This window comes from Chionomys nivalis, chromosome 8 (genome assembly GCF_950005125.1).
Source record: "Chionomys nivalis chromosome 8, mChiNiv1.1, whole genome shotgun sequence".
NCBI lineage: Eukaryota > Metazoa > Chordata > Mammalia > Rodentia > Cricetidae > Chionomys > Chionomys nivalis.
Window position 1 is genome coordinate 83,079,304 of NC_080093.1, and position 19,919 is coordinate 83,099,222.

General features: G+C 45.2%; 1 protein-coding gene across 1 annotated transcript in view; it reads right to left on the bottom strand.

The window, feature by feature from the left end:
- The window catches only part of Spon1 (spondin 1), a 302,789-nt gene that overhangs the window by 117,317 nt on the left and 165,553 nt on the right, over nt 1–19,919 (bottom strand). The window contains exon 6 of the mRNA XM_057778046.1: nt 15,586–15,734. Coding sequence (XP_057634029.1) covers nt 15,586–15,734 — 149 coding nt within the window. The remainder of the gene's footprint in view (nt 1–15,585; nt 15,735–19,919) is intronic.

The following is a 19,919-nucleotide window of genomic DNA, read 5'->3' on the forward strand; positions in this document are numbered from 1 at the left end:
TCTCCCTCTCAACAACTGGACTCCAGGAGCTGGGCCCAGTGCTTAGCTGTGGATCTCTGTGTCTACTTCCATCAGTAACTGGATATAGGTTCTATTATGACAATTAAGGTAGTCATTGATCTGCTTCTAGGGGAAGGGCAGTTTAGGCACTCTCTCCACTATTGCTTAGGGTCTTAGCTGGGGTCATCCTTGTGGATCCCTGGGAATTTCCCTAGTGCCAGGTTTCTCTCTAATCCTATTATGGCTCCCTCTATCAAGATATTTCTTTCATTGCTTTCTCTCTCTGTCCTTCCCCCAACTAGACCTTCATAATCTCTTCTGTTCTTCTTCCTTCTTCCTTTTTACCCTCCCCACTCCCCATTCACCCTCCTCATCCCCTTCCCAAAATTCAAGTCCAAATGGATCAAAGACCTTATTATAAATCCACAGTGAACCTCATAGAAGAGACAGTGGGAAGTAGTATTGGATGCATTGGCACAGGAAATCACTTTATGAATATAACACAAGTAGCACAGACACTGAGATGGACAATTAATAAATGGGACCTCCTGAAACCAAGAAGTTTCTGTAAGGCAAAGGACATGGTCAAAAGACAAAACGGCAGCCTATAGAACAGGAAGAGATTTTCACCAGTCCCACATCTGACAAAGGACTGATCTCCAAAATACACAAAGAGCACAAGAAACTAGACATCAAAATATCAAATAATACAATTTAAAAATTGGGTACAGACCTAAACAGAGAACTCTCAACAGATGACTCTCAAATGGCTGAAAGGCACTTAAGGAATTTCTCAACATCCTTAGCCATCAGGGAAATGCAAATCAAAACAAATTGAGATACCATCTTACACCTATAAGAATGGCCAAGATCAAAAACACTAATGACGGTTTATGCTAGAGAGGATGTGGAGTAAGGGGAACATTCCTCCATTGCTGGTGGGAGTGCAAACTTACACAGCCTTTTTGGAATTCAGTAGGGCGGTTTCTAAGAAAACTGGGAATCAATCTATCTTAAGACCCAGCAATACCACTCTTGACATACACGGATTCCCCTGGCAAGGGGAAATAGACAACAACATGCTTTCTTGTGCAGTCTTTCCAAAGATTCCCCAGCTCTGGTGTTTGTTGGACGGTTTATTTCTTAAGGACTTAGATTATAAAATAACCACCTTTTGAATCAGTACACAAGACATGATACAATTTTCTGATGTAGGTGGGTCTTCTGTCTATGTGTTACTTTCATTGGTTAATAAAGAGACTGCCTTGGCTTTTTGATAGGGCAGAATTTAGATAGGCGGAGAAGACAGAACAGAATGCTGGGAGGAAGAAGGCAGTGAGGCAGACGCCATAGCTCTCCTCTCCGAGATGGATGCAGGTTAGAATCTTATTTTTTTTTTTTCTTTTTTTTTTGGTTTTTCGAGACAGGGTTTCTCTGTGGCTTTGGAGCCTGTCCTGGAACTAGCTCTGTAGACCAGGCTGGTCTCGAACTCACAGAGATCCGCCTGCCTCTGCCTCCCGAGTGCTGGGATTAAAGGCGTGCGCCACCATCGCCCGGCGCAGGTTAGAATCTTCCCGGTAAGCCACCACCTCATGGTGCTACACAGATTATTAGAAATGGGTTAATCAAGATGTGAGAGTTAGTCAATAAGAGGCTAGAGCTAATGGGCCAAGCAGTGTTTAAAAGAATACAATTTGTGTGTTGTTATTTCAGGGCATAAGCTAACCAGGCGGCCAGGAGCTGGGTGGCAGGAACGCAACCCTTGCTCCTTCTACAATTTTCAACAGGCAGAAACAGAATTTGGCAAAGGTCTCCTCCCTTTCTTCTTCCATGAATGCTTAGGTCCTCACTTGATGGGCAGCTGTGGACGTAGGAGATGCCATGACACATCTTTAACAATATGATCCAGTGGATCACACGTGGGTTCTCTGCAGCACGTGCTCTTCTAATGAAGCCATCTGTCTTGGAAATATTTAATAGTAGATTTATATAAAATGGTTCCCTATTCAGGGAGAGTTAAGATGCCCCTTCTGTGGTGGCTTGAATGAGAAATGTCCCTCGTAGGTTCAGGTGTTTGAAAACTTATTTCCCAGTTGGTGGCGCAGTTTGTGGAGATTATGGGACCTTTAGGAGGTGGAGCTTTGCTGGAGGAAGTACTACAGGGATTACAGCTTCACTTCCCGACTTCCAGTTTGCTCTCTCTGTTCCTGTGTGGATGGAAATGTGATCTCAGCTTCCCTCTCTGGCTATCTGCTGCCATGCCTTTCCCACCATTAGGGACTCTCTTTCTGGAAGTAGAAGCCAAAATATACTTCCCCTTAAGTTACTTCTGGTCATGGTGTCTTCTCATAGCAGCAGAAAGTAGGTGTGTGTTTCAGTGTTCAGTAAGTAACACATGCTTAGATATGAATATGCCCGCGTATGAGCTACAAGTCGGGAAAATGTGCCTTCTCCAAAGTCACACTGGTCTGCATTGCTACGGTGTGCATGTAGAACTGTCTGTTTCTCTGCACCACTGGCAACACACGGTTATCAAAAGCTGATAGATCAAAAGGTATAGGTTTATGGGATCAATTTGAATTTCTGTAACTGTAGATGAATTGAGCACCTTTTAAAAACATCTAAAACCCATCTAGTTTCTTTCTGAGACCTGTCCATGTGTTTATATTATTTTGCCATTGGTTTTGATGGTGTTAAAAATTGACCAGTTTTGTGTGCTGGCACCTGCCTGTAATGCTAATGTGTGGGAGACAAAGGCAGGAAGATTAGGAGTTCAAGGCCAACCAGGGCTACAAGCTTTTTGAGATATATACATCTGAATCAGTGATTCTCAACCTTCCTAATGCTGTGATCCCTTAATACAGTTCTTTGTGTTGTGGTGACTCCCCTAACCATAAAATTATTTCATTGCTACTTCATAACTATAATTTTGCTACTGTTATGAAACATAATATAGATATTTGATATTCAGATAGTCTAAGACAGCCACCGATTAAAGGAGAGCGCAGGGCTACAATGTTCTTCTGATGCCTCCTCTAATGCTCAGCCTAATACCCACTTCTGACTCTCTTCAGGAACTGTGCTCATGGACACATAAACATAATTCTTAAAAATCCTTTAAAATTTCTTAAGATTTTGTATTATTACAATGTCTCTTGTTTGTCTTATGTCTTCTTTAATGACCTCTGGGTTTTGTGGTATACTTATAAAGAATTTGGCTCTACACTAAATACTGATTTTTTAATGTTTTCTCCTGTGTTGATGTATTTTATTTTTAAAGATTTAAGTCGTCAATATAACCAGAATTCATATTTTGGTTCAAAGATTGAGACTTGAAGAAAACATCTTTTCTCTAGATGTTTCCAGTTGTTCCACTTTCCCGAGCTGGTAGGAAACTGTATTTTTCCACGTACTTAATTAACAAGGAATTCGAGTCTATTTTTGGACTTTGCATTGAATTCTGTTGACTCGTCTGCTCATGTTCTAGTTTCAAAGTTTTAGTCAATGATATTTTATGCTGATTTAATATTTGCTTTGGTGAGTCTCGCCACTCTATCACCCCCCCCCCCCCCCCAGACAGTTTGTGGCTATTTCCAACTGCTTAGGTCTCCATCTCTACAGAATCAGTCTCTATAGTCAGAAAACTAGGACATAATTCTTGGTGGAACATAAGACTCTTATAAACTGAGTACTTGTGAGGGTATTCAGTTTTTAAGATCAATGTTGTGTTTGTTTATTTTAAGTACCATTCTTGGGGAAGGTACTATGTGTGTACTGGTAAAACTGAAACAGCTGGAAGGGCAGATGAGAAACCCTGAGCGAGCCTTTCTGTTCTGTTCCCCTCCCCGTTGGCCCTGGAGGCATGAGTCTCTGGTGTGTATTCATCAAGCTATTCTGAACACAACTGAGTGTGGGGACTCACACATATGATCCTAGTATTTCAGAGGATGAGACAGGAAGATGGTCAGGAGTTCAAGGTCATCCTAGCTATAGATCGAGTTCCAGTCCAACCTGGGTGACAAAGTTAGACCCTTGCCCTCCTCCCCCACCAAAAAAAAAGTTCTGCGCATGCAAAATTCTCTATGTGCATACAGTCAGTTCACTGTAACCCAGATGCCTTTCTCCCCAGATGGCTGCACGCTACACACTGTTTGACTCTTCCCACCTTGAAATATGAACTGGGGAGCATTCCATACAGACACAAACAGATCTATACCATCCCCTTTAAGAGCTACATGGTTCTTGACTATACAATGTAGCTAGAACTTAAAATGTCCTCTACTGATGAAATTCTTACCCTATTTCTACCTCTTAATTTTTAAACAATGTTGTAGCAAACATCTTTATTTTTATACCTTTATGTGAGAGCATTCCTAAAAGCAGTCCCCAGTACAGAATTACCAGCTAGAGCAGCGGTTCTCAACCTTACTTATGCTGGGCACCCTTTAATTCAGTTCCTCATGCTGTTGTGGGGGCCCCCAGGCATAACATTATTTTTGTTGGTACTTTCTAACTTTAATTTTGCTGTTAGGTATCATAAGGTAAATTCTTTTTGAAGATAGAAGTTTGACAAAGGGATCACAACCCACAGGTTGGGAACCAGTGATCTAGAAGGGATAAACATGAACTCATAACTGACAAACACGGAAGTGTGTGTGCCTGTATGTCTCGTACTTAGGAGGCTGAGGCAGGAGTCTCCCAATTGAAGGCCAGCCTGGGGTATGCAGTGAGATGCTGTCTCAGCAAATAAACAACACAAACAAAGAAGAACACTGACAATACAAATATCTTTAGCACTGTCTAACTATGTCCTTACAAATGGCTATGCTAGAAACAGATGTCTTGTTTTTATTGCTACAATAAAAAAAGACAGCGTACAACTTTAACAAGCATTGCTGTATTGTCCTGCACATCTTAAGACAATTTATCAATTATCTCCCACTTGAATCTGCCTTTCATTGGGACTACTTTGTTTCAGTTACTGTAAAAACAGATTTTTCTTTCAGTTAAATACTGGGTAAGTTTTGATCAAATAAACACCCCTACCCACTTCTCACACAGATTTTCAGAATTCCCAGGAACTGGTGGTGCTGTTGGGTAAAAGTTTGTGGCTTGAGAGCCATTGCTCAGAGGAGGGCTCTTCACCCTTCTGGCCTGGGGCAGCCTGTGCTACTGGGATTTCTATTTGTCTTCAGCCTCAACTGAAGCAAGGTAACAGCCTGGACGCTCCTGTGCCCAGCACCACCCGTGGAGTAAGTGTCAATTGTGTATAATTTTCCTAGTCTCAGCTCCTCCGTTTTACAGCTACAGCAAGCAAATGAAGATACAAGTGCCACAGGTCTTGTCTAGATGTTTCCTGAGGAGGCTGCAAAGGAGAAATCCCATCCTGTAATTCTCCAAAGCATAGGGCTACAATGTTCTTCTGATGCCTCTTCTTTTACCAAACAAATTCACTTGAAGTCTTTTTTGGTTCCCTGTTCTCTCCCTGTTTTTCTTTTTTTTTTTTTATTTTTTTATTTTTTTTATTAATTAATTTATTTAATTATTAAAGATTTCTGCCTCTTCCCCGCCACCACCTCCCATTCCCTCCCCCTCCCCCAATCAAGTCTTCCTTCCTCCTCAGCCCAAAGAGCAAGCAGGTTTCTCTGCCCTGTGGGAGGTCCAAGGACCACCCACCTCCATCCAGGTCTATTAAGGTGAGCATCCAAACTACCTGGGCTCCCACAAAGCCATTACGTGCAATAGGATCAAGAACCCATTGCCATTGTTCTTCAGTTCTCAGTAGTCCTCATTGTCCATTATGTTCAGCGAGACCGGTTTTGTCCCATGCTTTTTCAGACCCCGGCCAGCTGGCCTTGGTGAGTTCCCGAAAGAACATCCCCATTGCCTCAGTGTGTGGGTGCACCCCTCGCAGTCCTGAGTTCCTTGCTCGTGCTCACTCTCCTTCTGCTCCTCCTTTGGATCGTGAGACTTCAGTCCAGTGCTCCAATGTTGGTCTCTGTCTCTGTCTTCTGATATCCAAAATATACAAAGAACTCAAGAAATTAGACCGTAAAAGTTTAATCAATCCAATTATAAAATGGGGCACTGAGCTGAACAGAGACTTTTCAACAGAAGAAGTTCAAATGGCCAAAAGACACTTAAGATCGTGCTCAACTTCCTTAGCAATCAGGGAAATGCAAATCAAGACAACATTAAGATACCATCTTACACCGGTCAGAATGGCTAAAATCAAAAACACCAATGATAGCCTCTGCTGGAGAGGTTGTGGAGAAAGGGGCACACTCATCCATTGCTGGTGGGAATGCAAACTTGTGCAACCACTTTGGAAAGCAGTGTGGCGGTTTCTCAGGAAAGTCGGGTTCAACCTACCTCTCGACCCAGCAATACCATTATTGGGAATATACCCAAGAGATGCCCAAACATACAACAAAAGTATATGCTCAACTATGTTCATAGCAGCATTATTCGTAATAGCCAGAACCTGGAAACAACCTAGATGTCCTTCAATGGAAGAATGGATGAAGAAAGTATGGAATATATACATATTAGAGTACTACTCAGCAGTAAAAAACAATGACTTCTTGAATTTTGCATACAAATGGACGGAAATAGAAAACACTATCCTGAGTGAGGTAAGCCAGACCCAAAAAGAGGAACATGGGATGTACTCACTCATATTTGGTTTCTAGCCATAAATAAAGGACATTGAGACTATAATTCGTGATTCTAGAGAAGCTAAATAAGAAGGTGAACCCAAAGAAAAACATATAAGCATCCCCCTGAATATTAACCTTCATCAGGCGATGAAAGAAGACAGAGACAGAGACTCTCCCTGTTTTTCAATCCAGCTATTCAATTACTCTTCTTACTCCTGAGAATTCCAAGCCGGCCACTTCTTCTTTCTTCTTCTTCTTCTTCTTCTTCTTCTTCTTCTTCTTCTTCTTCTTCTTCTTCTTCTTCTTCTTCTTCTTCTTCTTCTTCTTCTCCCTCTTCCTCCTCCTCTTCTTTTTTTTATACACTATTTACTTATTTCGATTATGTTCCCACCCAATAAAACCAAATCATTCCCTCTGTAGGGGAAGAGGGATTGCAAATACTCCTGATTAATTTTTATATCAGTTGTAAGAACAATAATGCTCAAATGCCAAGCCAAGCATCACTCACAGACTATTCCATAGCCAACAGCTCTGCCCCACACTGCCAGCATTCCCATTTGGGAATGGAGACACTGAGGACCCCTGGGGTTTGGTCATCTACTCAAGGTAACAAACTTCAATCACATTAAAATTACCCACTGGCCCTGCTCTATTTCCTGGGTCCTTTAAAATGGGTGGCACCAAGTCTCAAGGGCTCAGGAATAGTCTCAAGTGTGTTTCTTCCTAGTGCCCTATTTTGATTTCTGCTTGTGTAAATCCATGTACTCCAGTCTTCTCCTGCCTCTTGGACCTCAGCCACTAAACCAACCTCTAGACCTGGCATCATGTCATCAGGCTGGCAAAGCTCAGCACCATGGTTTCTCCTTCACCATCTCTCCCAGCTACAGTGTTGACAAGCTGCCTGAGTTCCTGCCTTTTGGCTAGGGCTTTGTGATTCACTCTAACCCTTGTTGGTCTATCACTACCCTGAAAGACTTTTACTTTCAACTCTGTTTTCACCATGAACTGCCTGTCTGGGGGCCTGTGTGCAGCTGTGGGCCAGGTTGTTGACTCAACTAAAGGCAGATCCTGAGGCAAGGCACCGGTGCCAATTATGTACCCGTTTCTGCTATATGTCGCCAGTGCTGCCCAGCTAACTGTGGGAGGATCCCATGGCCAAACTTTGGGGCTATGGGCACTTGAAGTGGAGATGGAAGTTCTACCAGTGGGGAAAGAAAGAGACACAAATGAGCACAGAAAAGTTCATGGACTCAGGGTGGCATGGAGGAGACCATCATGACCATCTCATTGGGGGCTTTCCAGGTCCAGCTTTTGGGAAGGGGCTCTCCTTGGCTGTGGTAGCCTTGTCTCCTCGTGGGTTCCAGGAGCAAAGTTCTAAAACAAAGCTCCCCTTGTATTTGGGCCAGTTTGATTAAGTGCCAGCCAAAAGAGACTTCACTAGATCACTTCTTGTGTGTGTGTGTGTGTGTGTGTGTGTGTGTGTGTGTGTGTGGTGTATGGCTTTTGAGATAAGATCTTGCTAGGTAGCTGAGATTGGCTTGAAACTTACTAGTTAGCTCAAGCTGGCCTTGAACTCATGACCCTCTGACTTCCATCTCCTGGGTGCTGCAATAGCAGGTATGCACTACCACTATGTGATGGTTTTAATTACAGAACAGTGATTAAAAGTCTCAAAAGCAAAAATCATATGAACTGTATGGTTTGACAGATATGTGTCATTTCTAGCAATTTAAAGGAGGTGAGAACAGAGATTTAGGTACCATAACCAAATAAACAGTTTTAAATTGGAAACGCTGCTTGTTTATTGATTATCCTGTGTTGGGACTTCCATTGGCTGGTTGGAAGAATCCCTGAGACCAATCAATTGAGCCTATATCAGAGCCTGCCCTGACCTGACCTCTCCTGCCAGGGAAATCCTGAAAGCTCAGAGAAGTGTGAGCAATGCAGGGACTCTCTAGGACAGTGGTTCTCAGCCTGTGGGTCATGATCCCTTCTGAGGCTTGAATGACCCTGTCCCAGGTGTCATCTAAGACCACTGGAAAACACAGATGTTTATATTACAATTCATAACAGTAGCAAAATTACAACTATGAAATAGCAATGAAGATAATTTTATGGTGGGGAATCACTAGGACACAAAGAACTGTATGAAAGGGTTTCAGCATGAGGCAGGTTGAGAACCACCTCTCTAGGGCTCTAGCAGGAGGGGTGGACAGCCAAAGTTTGCAGGTGTCTATAAGACACTCAGTAAGTTACTCCTGATGCTAACTGGATGCTGGAGACATCTAGAATCTCAGAGAAGCAAATGGAAGCCAAAGGATCCCAGTCCTGCCACGAACACACAGAACTGCTGGACAAAGAGAGCAAGACGCATTTCTAAAAATACTACTGGGTTTAGAAGAATCGCCTGACGGCCAGAGATGAGGAGAAAGTGTGACGGAACAGGAACCCGAGTGAGGAGCTGTAGGTGCCGGGGGACTGGGACTCAGGCTCGGGATCAGAGGCCAAGGTTTGAAAGTCCATGCATGAGAAAGAGAAAGGCCATCTCATGCTGGTAGGAAGTGAGGCAGTGGATGGTACTCCTACATAGGACAGGCTGCTTTGAAGGACTGCCCCGTTGGTGAGCATGGGGCAAGAAACCCCGCCATCAGGCCTTTGGGGATGTGGGCACCTTTCTGACCTGGACCTTTGGGTTCTCATATGCTTAGGTGCAGAAAGTCCTAGCACATTCCAGCTGTGCAGTGCGCAGTCCAGAGCTAAGAGATGACATAAGACTCAGGTGGGACCAGGAGAAGGAAAAACAAGGTCACCCTGGGAAGATATCAGCTCATGAGGGCTTTTTTTTTTTAATTTAAAGTTTTTTAAATTTATTTTTCTCTCCAGATAAAAAGAAAATCCCGTGGGAGGCTGATAAAGCACCCTAAAGCAGAAAGGAAGCTAGCGAGAGACAAAGCAGGTGAGTTGAAAGAAGAGATGTCCCTGTGGTCCTGTGGCTACAGACACTAAGCTAGACCCCGTCGGTGTCTAATGTTACAGGGGTAAAGCAGCCTGGATAGGAACGGACTGGCACGGAAGGAAGCAGAGACTCGGGCAGCGAGGAGGCTCCACCCAGTTGGGCACAGTCTATGGAGAAGAGAAAGAACAGAGCAGTGGTGGGTCAGCCCAGGTCAGGGACAGCACCAGGAGCTCTGGGGCTCCAGAAGAGGAACAGCAGACCCACGCTTCCTAGAGAAGGCACCGCGGAACTAAGACCTGGAGCTGTGAGCTGAAAAGAGCAGAGGAAGATGGGGACAGACGCTGTCAAGTTCTGGGTGACTTAGAACGGCAGTCACTCAAAACCACTGCAGTCCAGTGCGGGCTTGTACCTTTCCAGTTGAGGGCAGAGAGTTCCCTGAGAGAAGAAACAAAAGTGCCTGTAGGGAGACATGTGTGCGCATGTGCATGAGCCCACCTTTCCTACCGCTACCACAAATTTCTTCGTAGCAGAGACAACACCGTCCTTTACCCCAACCCTACTCTTCTTTGGTGCAATTGCCCACTCATGCTCTTTCCCTTTTTCCACACGGTCCCTATTTTCAGTTCTGCAAGCACAGTAAGATATCTATCTGGCCTCAGGGTCTTTGTGTATGCTTTCAACTATACATAACATTATTTCCCTCCTATCCTTTCCTTTTGGGCCACAACTTAAATGCTTGTTACTCAGAGTAATCCTCTCAATTCCCACAACAAGCCCTTCTTACTCCTAGGCTTCATTAAGTCATCACCCACCTGCTTCTTCCCATCCACCACAATTTGTAATTGTTTACTAATTATTTATAAGCCCCCCCCCCCATTTGCCTTGCGTGTGCTAAGCAAGCTCTCTTCTGCTGAGCCACACCCCAGCCCTATCTCTTTCTTTTTGTTCCTTTTCTTGTCTCTGTTAGAATGTAGGCTCATGAAGGAATCTCTGCCCTTCCCTCCCCTTCCTCCCCCCAGTCTCCTCTCCCATTCTTCCTCCTTCTTTCTGCCTCTCCCCTCTCCCCGGAGCTGAAGGGGCACTTTAAAAGGAAGTGGTTATGATCCTACCTGAGGGATGGACTGAGCTGGATTTTATAAAGCTGACCATGGGCAGCAAGGGTAATTGGAAGAGGACTTGAAGGCAGGGCCATCAGGAAACTGGTGCTGATGTGTACGCAATGGATGAACACTTAGGTGTGAGCAGGGTGACGCCCGTGGACTGATAGGAATGAACCTAAAAGAGGAGGCAGACACTGGGGGTGCGGTGAGTATCAAGGGCGGCACCGGGCTCTCTAACATGGGTAACTGGGTGAATGGACAGCACGTATCCAGCAGGAAAACAGACACCCACTCAAAATTCACAGCTGCTGACTGAGAAGTGGCTGCAGTGGGGTAAGTGTCCCTAAGCAATGAGCTTGCATCGTCTCTCTGGACTCTATTCTACCTGGAGTGATCTTCCAGTTCCTCCTCCTGCCTCCTCCTTCCCGGGGTTACCCATCAGTGGCCTGCTAGGCTAGCCAGAGCCTCGTATTTCTTGTCGTAAACATTATTGTTATACTTTTATTAGTGTGTATGAACTGCATGCGTCCACAGCGTTCGATGTCATATTTGAATACGTGCATACAGTGTGCTAATCATAGCCAGGCGTCATTTATCTCCCCTCCCTTCCCAACTGCTCATCACTATTCTGCACTGAGCTCTACTTCCTTACGTGTCTGTTCATGAGGGAACGTATTCTATCTGACTTACCCTACTTAACACAGTATCCTTCAGTTCCATGCAAACCCCACTCACTCTACCCTAAAATCAACTCAAAACAGACCAAAGACCCCCCCCCAAAAAAATAAGACTGCAAACTAGGAAACTTCTGGAAGAAAACAGGGAGAAACAGTTCAGGATGCAGTCAACGGGATAACAAAATGGGATTGCATCGACTGAACAAAATCACACTGCAAAGGAAACAAACAACGGAGCAGATAGACATCTTCAGAACATGAGAGCACTTCACCAACTGTTCATCTGACGAAGATTAATATACTAACTATTTAAGGAACACAAAAATTATGAACAACAAATCCATCAAGTCATTCAAATTCAAGATCGGAAAATAGGGTTGGAATGATGGCTCAGCCAGTAAGGTGCTCTCTTTGGGAGCTTGAGTCTGATTTCCTGCTCCCACATAAGAAAGGTGGTCGTACACTTGTGAAACAGAGCTCACAGGCCAGTTAGTTTAGCCTACTTGGTGAGTGCTAGGTCTCAGTGAGACACCCTGTCTAACAAACAAGGCGAGGGCTCCTGAGAAATGGCACTCAAGACTGACATCTGTCCTCCACTTGTATGTACATACATGTAGGTACTCCTGTGCATATATGTGAATATCCCCAACACACACACACACACACACACACACACACACACACACACATCAACTGCAGACTTCTCAAAAGAAGAAATACACATGGGTAACTATGACAACTCTTTTATTTCCAATTCCAAGGCCCCATTAGGCCCCAGTGGCCTCTCTTCTGAAGAAGGGGTGCATATTCTGCGCCCACAGTTTCCAGCCTGTAGCATCATCATTGCCAAAGCCTCTGTAGTAATTTGTCATCAGTTTTCTTGGGATTTTACAGTTACAGTAACAATAAGCTTTGGACCCAACAGAATTGTGGTAATTCCTCACTACTAATGTGATTAGTATTTTTGTTCGTTTGTGTTTGGAATCCATTAGCATAAAATTTATATCCAATAATATCAATTGTGGTTTTTAATACTTGTGAAAATGGCTGTGAGGTATAAGTCCCTAATAAGGAAAGCACATTTTTTTTTTTTTTTTTTTTTTTTGTGGGAAAAGAAATTTTAGTTGCATCATGGCTGGAATGGGGCTCTTTGATGGAGGATATAAAGTACAAAGGGCTGGGAGCAGAGTTTTGTTGAAGTTTTCAAACAAGCCCTCTGGTTATGCAGAGGACATATTTCTATTTCAGGAGGATCCGTCTTCTTGCTCCTTTTTATGTTGGTTCCTCCCTGACTTGCAGGAAAATATAAGTTGTGTGCTTGCAGGGAAGGATATTTAAGGCCATGAATCTTTTGGAGCTGAAAGGACTTTGAAATCACTGAACTGAGCTGGATTTTCAAGGAGCTAGGATAAGGGTGTTATGGCCAAAGATAGGTGCCATGGCCAGCTGTGGCTCCATTCAGAGATGGTAGGCAGTGGGATGGTTGGGTGTGCTTGGGCAGGTCCATGGGTAGGAAATGTCTGTTCCGTATCATGGGATCCATGCTGTGAAATTCACAGCATTTACCATCATCATCTTCAAATCTCCATCAGCTTTGAAACAAGGGTCCCATGTCTTTTTGGAGTCCTACAATTCATACACCAGATTCTGTGCACAGATGTTGGAGCCAGACAAACTTGGGTTTGAAGTCCTGGTCTTTTCTGTGATTGACTGCACTTTCTCCTCATCTGTAGGACTTGAATACTAATGTGGTCCTCTCAGACTTGGGTGCAAGGAGGGGTAATGAGAGATATCCAATACACAGGAGGTTGGAGACGTGGTCTTAGGTAGACCCACAAGCCTGGAGACTTGCCAGCTGGGTCGTGTAGGCTCCCTATAGCCAACTGGTTAGGTTCACACCACAGACACATTTTCTGAAGTGGGGTATTCTAAGTACTGAAGTCCTGCCCATGATTCTCAACCTGTCATGGCAATGAGACTTTATGTTTACCAATGAAATATAATACCAGTTTAAATTTTTAAAAATTTGTTGCTATTCTTGTTGTTGTTGTGTATGTGTGCACGTGCATGTGTGTGTACATGCCACAACACATATATGGAAAGAAGAGAAGAACTTTAAGGAGTTGGTTCTCTCCCTTCATCTTTACATGGCTTCCAGGGATTGAATTCATGTACAGATTTTCAGGCTTGTGTGGCAGGTGCCTCTACCTGCTGAGCCATCTGCCTGGCTTGCAACCTCAATTTTGAATGGTTTCTGCATATGTCTTTCATTACAGGACCCTCTCCAGAATGTCAACAAGCGAGACTGGCCCTGTTGGGAAGACACCTTGGTCTTGAATTCATGGACCGGCTTCATCCTTTCCCTGTAACAAATGGCTTTCAGCATCCCAGTCCTCAGAGCTGGATGATGATGATTTCATGCCTTAAAGCTAGGAAATGGACCTTTGGGATTCCAGACAAAGGGTCCCCACTGGCAAGTCAGACACTAGCACCAACATGAAAGGTGTTGGGCACCATGGAATCTCAGACCCTGAATTTTCTATGATCCCTTGCCTGCCGGAGTAAGCAGCTTGTTTTCCTGTGCTTGCAGCTGCTCTGGGCATGAGATCCTCATGAGTTCCTGATGGCAGGGGAGTGGTTTCTGGTAGACTTGCAGCTGAAAAATCCCGAGAGCTAGGGCATGGCCATTAGTCAAGGAGAGCGCTATATAAGCTATCCTGGAACACAATAAAAGGGGGCATTCTTGTTTCAAGAGTGACCCATGTCTCTGTGTGTTTTTAATCCCCAAACCTTTGCCGGATCGTGGTTCCAGGTGGTGCAGGCGCCACAGGAGGGAGCACTCATGACTCGGCTATAGCCTGAAGAGTTATGCCATTGTGAGGCATGCCTGAGTCAGAGAAACTGGGCAGTTAGAAGGCTGACACTGTGAGCTGGAGTTGTGGCTCAGTTAATAGCATGGTGCCCTAACAGACAGGTTTGATCCCAAGCACTGCACAAAACTGGGCCTAGTGGTGCATGCCTGCAAACCTAGGACTCAGGAGGTGGACACAGGAAGATTGAGAATCCCGGGTCATCTTCAGTTACAGAGAAGGGTGATTTGATAATTAATACCATGCAATGTTAAAAATTTTAACCAAACCTTTCATTGTCTCAAACAAATAGAGGAGACTTTGAATCAAACACCTAGCCTGTAGCCCAAAAGGATCCCCAGGGCATTATGGAGGAGCAGGGTGACTTAAGCTGCATCCAATTCAGGATTCTGGACAGCTTGGAGGCCAGATGGTAGACTTCAGGGAAGCCCTGGGTCTGGGCTCTGTTCACCCTCTCAGTCCGCTCAGCCTCTGATCACACACCCATCAGAACACAACAGGGGCACCATGTATCTGGGCCCCCCCCTCCATCATCTTGGGACATGCAAGGCAGGAGGAAGGAGAATGGTGGCCTCTCAGTGACCTGCACTGTGCAATAGCAACACCCCAAGCAGAGCTCGCCTTTCTCTTGTCCCAGACAGCTGGGGTCAGTGAGGTATGAATGCCTGAGTAGCTCTCTCATGCCGGAGGGCCTTCTGTGGGAACAAAACTGCCGTTCCTGCAAGACCCTCTTCTCAACCTCTATTTGCTGTTAACTATCCTAGGCTTTTGATGAGGGATGGCCCATTGTCAGGTAAACACATTGACAAGAATAATGGGTCATTCATTCTGCTTCCCTCAGTAGATGCTAAGACCTCGATAACGGGGCAGCTCCGGATCCCCTGGGCTCACATGATATGGCTCACAGAAGTTGTATCAGCACATGACGATTCTGACTAATGACCAGCAAATTTATCAGACATCAGGCGCTTCAAGACACTGTTTCAAAACACCACATGCCAACACATAAAGCGTCTATTTTCAGAAGCGACAATTTGTTGAGACAGCTTGAACATCATCCTCCACCCTCAAAGCCATAAATCACCCTTTGCCCTCTCAGGAGACCAGAGATCTGTCATCCCAGCAACCGGTCGACAGCGGCATTTAGCATACAGAAGCCAGAGGATGCTTGAGTTCAGGGAGAGAAACTGAGACTCCGATGTAGCCCAGAAGCCCTCCTCAAGCACAGACACTCTACCGCATATTTCAAAGTCCTGGAAGTGAAACCCAGGGATGCTCTGACCTCATTTCTAGCTGTTGGCTCATCCGGGAGCCTGTTCTTACCTGTTGTCGAATCTCTTCCTCCATTTTCACTGGTGAGCCCAGCTCAGCTACTTGTTTGACACCTTCGCTGGCATACCCTCCATACTCCCACAGCACGTAGTTCTTGGAGTGGGACCCACCAATGATGGCAGACCAGTGATTGGCTCGACCTGGAAGTCAATCAGGATGCAGATGTCAGTGCGGACGGGGCTGAAATTCGAACCTCCTCAGTGATGGGGCGGAGGGGAAACTTGAAAGGCTCAGGCAGTACAGATCAGGCATTGCTCTGTCTTAATCCAACACTACTAAGGGATTAGGCAGAATCTCTACTAACCAGAGTCTGGAGATCATGCAGAAAACTGAACAGCAGGCACCTCAAGGAGACAGTCTAAGACACCTATGTCTAAGGGGTTCTCTGAGAGGGGGCCGGTTGAGAGAATTTGAAATGTTGGTCAAATTTGTAAGGCAAAATAGAAAGGAAGGGTTACTTCTGGCAGCTCAGAAACATGGATTAACAGTGGGCTTGGAGAACCATCAGTAACTCAGTGCTCAGTGCCGCTGTCAGTGGAGAACCAGGAGGTCATGTCACAGAGGGAGAAGGAACCTGCTCACAGAGGGTACCACTCTCAGTGTGTTGGGATGCCATCGGAGAAGATCTGCAAGCCATTGAGGGGCTCTGATCAGGGGAGTGATGTGACTTCATTTGAATTTTAGACAAGTCACCCAGGCAGCAGGGTGAGGCATGCAGTGGAGGGAGCAGAATGGAGGGGAGATCTTGGGAGGTGAGCGAAGAGCAGAAGCTGAAGTGTGGGTGGGAGGAGGCTTTCATTCTCAGGACTTCACATGGCTTTGTTCCGTTGACTTTATTACATTCCCAGACGAGGAGTGAGCGGGCTAGCCACATTCAGAGGGTAGGGTGGGCAATCTGGGTGTGTGTGGCCTCCAGCCCACAGTAGATTCATGATGACAATCACAGAGGGATGGTGGGCAGCTGTGGGGTGCAGGAGGGATCTCAGCAATATTTGAACAAGACAATAATAGAACGTGGCTTGAGGGTTCTTATCAAAGTTTCTAAGGAAGTGAAGAACAGGGAATTGATACTCAATGCCAGTACCATGCTGGGCTTCTTTTCAGACACAAATACTATAGAGTGTAGATGCAAATACTACAGAAGTGTCATGTACACTTCATAGGACTGGCTCAATTTTCAGTCATTCTTTGGCTGGTTTTACAAAGTCTTAAAGAACACTTACAGGCACAGTGAAGGGGAACATTTGAATTAGATAAACCCAAATGACACTTTTGGTTAACCACTGTATGTCCTAGAGTAGACAGAACTCGCTTCACTCCATCCCATCATATTCAAGAAGGACTTTGAAGAGGCTTGGTCTCTTTATACAGCAACCATCACTCCCCCAAAGGCTTCCTACTCCGGGGGCACATCAAGTACAAGCACATAAAGCCAAGTGGTACCCTCCAAGCCTCCTGAGGGCAGCCACACCCCTCCTAGGCAGATGGCATCACCTTGTGGGTCAGTCCAATTGTTGCTATTGCTTATACATCAGAGAAATGCAACCTTCATGTTTATGCTCAGAAAAGGCAGGTGGAGACGTGACCAGCTCTTTCTATAACTCATTTCCTGGGCAGTAAGAAAGGCTTAGCTGCCTCTAAACTATGAGGATACTTGTAAAGGCATAGCCTGGTAATCCATGGTGACCCTTTGCTTGTAAGATAAACACAGGGAGAGTGACTTCAGCATCTCTTGCTTTCTACCATGCTGTCCCACTGAAATATCCCCTATGTAAAGGATTGTCCTAGCTGAAATTCTGTATCTAAGGAACATTATTGCTCCCTCTGTATACCGTCTTGTTTGGCTTGGATCACTTTTATTCTTCCTTCGTGCTTGTCCTGATTAATCTCAACGTCAGCGTGATAAAGTCTAGAGTCATTTGAGGGGAGAAGCCCAGGTCAGATTATGAGCATGTCTTAGGGGGACTGTCTTGATTATTAATTGATGTAGGATGATCCAGCTCACGGTGGGTAGCACCATTCCCCGGGCAGGAAGTCCTGGGCAGTCTAAGAAATCTAGCTAAGTGACTGAGTGAGCCAGCAAGCAGCATTTCTCCATGGTTGCTGCTATAATTTCTGTTTGCTTTATTGCCCTGACTTTTCTCAATGACGGACTGTGACATGGATATGTAAGCCAGGGATGTCTGTCAAGGCAACAGAAAGGAAACTGAATGATCACTCAGAAGCTTCCCAAGGCCATCTTTGGCTGACTTAGGCTCCTGCCTCGTGTGTCCCCAACAGTACGGGCCATATTTACTATCACTGTAGACCTACTAGGGTGTAGACTCATGAGGGAGTCTGTCTTCACCCCTGTTCCTGAGGTGCTCTTTCATCTCATGTTTCCAGAAGCACTTTACACAATCAGATGGGAAGGTGTCTGAAACTCTGGGGACACATGGCACAATTTAATTCAACACAGTTAAATTCAAGTTCAGTTCAGCACGGACCCTGACTTCTACTAAACCAAGGACTCAGCAGTGCTCTCTGCTGTTGGAAAACAAAGAACGATAAGAAGGCATTGGGCTCTTGAGCCAAGGGACAAGCATTCCATCCTGGCATTCCCATGTCCTAGCTGTGCAAACTCTCAAACTCAGTTTCTTTATGTACCCACAATCCAGCTTCCTTTTTCATACTATGAGAACACTTACCACACTGACCTATTAGGAGAGTTAAGTGAAATTATTAAAAAATGAGATGTTATCTATTATGACATCAACCTGGGACAGAGCAGACACTCAGTAAATACGGCTCCTCTATTCCGTGGCTGTTGTAGTGGCTTAAAAAACGAGAAAGACTTGAAGCCTACCCTTACTTCACCGTGAGAAACAAACATGTATTATGGGATGTGACAGAAAGAGGATGGGAATGAGCATGTTCATGGGGGATCAGAAGATGGACCCAGATGGATCTCTCTACCTTACCCATTCAACTTCCATTAGCTAAGTGCCAAACACAGTGGCAGACCATAATGACTGACAGGAATAGGACATGGCGCTTGCCCTGAGGGACTCACAGTCTGGGGTGGGGAAACAGATGGAAGAGCAATTAGTTCATCAGCGTTATCATACAATAACACAGAGGATGAGAGCGCCAACTCCAAATTCCTTAAATGCAATGACTCAAGGTCGAGAAGCCTGTGCAGAGAGGCAGGCACCCCCAGAGGGGGCTCTGTCTTTGACTCTCTTACTCTCTCGACTAAAATTCACTCTGTGCCTTCAACCTGCTAAGCACTGCAGTGGTTAGTTCCCTAGAGCGACTTTGCAGAGCCTGCCTTCAAATTTCAACACAGCATCTTCAGTTCAATAAGAACTCTGAAAGACGCTTGGCTAGGGCGAGGGGCGAGACTCCATCCTTCCGGGGAAGGGGGCAAGGCAAGCACCAATGGGAAGACAGCTGGTGTCAAAAGGGGCATCCATGCAGGCGAGCATCAATCACTCAGCTGCAGATCAGTACAGGGAAAGAGACAGGGTGACCTGAAGCCAGAAGCTTCAACCTCTGAGAGATTCAGTTCCCCTTTATTTATGGATTTGTTTGTTTGCTTCATGTGGTTCTTAGACCAAACACCAGCACCTTCCACACTGTAGGCAAGATCTACACTCCAAGTTCTCCTCTCTTTTAAAATACGGGTAATCTCCCTGAGTTGTACAAATTAATTGACTGATTTGGAAGGAACTATGAAAGCTATAAGATGTTCTCTGCATCATTTAAGATAGAGACCTCCATAGGAACGTTCTCAATATCACCCTGGGGTGGGGGTTGGGGAGGAGAGAGAGAGAGAGAGAGAGAGAGAGAGAGAGAGAGAGAGAGAGAGAGAATATGCATGTGCCCCATGGGAAGGCACAAGAATCTAGGAGCTGGAGAGATGGCTCAGTGGTTAAACATTGGCTGCTCTTGCAGGAGACCCAGGTTCAACTTCCAGCACCCACATGACATCATGATATCTCACAACTGCCTATAACTCCAGGGGTTCTGACACCCTCTTCTGGTCTCCCTGGGTACTGCTTGCATATGGCACACACACACACACACACACACACACACACAGAGGCAAACCACATACATGAACTCACAAATACACAATCTAGAGACGGCGGGGGCCAGACAGTGGTGCAGCTCCTATCCTGTCCTGAAGGCCTGAGACCTTTCTAAATGCATTGTTCTGCAAGTCACCAGTTAGCTCAAGACCCAGGAAGACTCAGTGTTACAGCTCAAATCCAAAGACATAGTAAGGGAAGGGTGATATGACCAGACTCTCAGTGTTGTAATGAAGCTGAAGTCCATTAAAT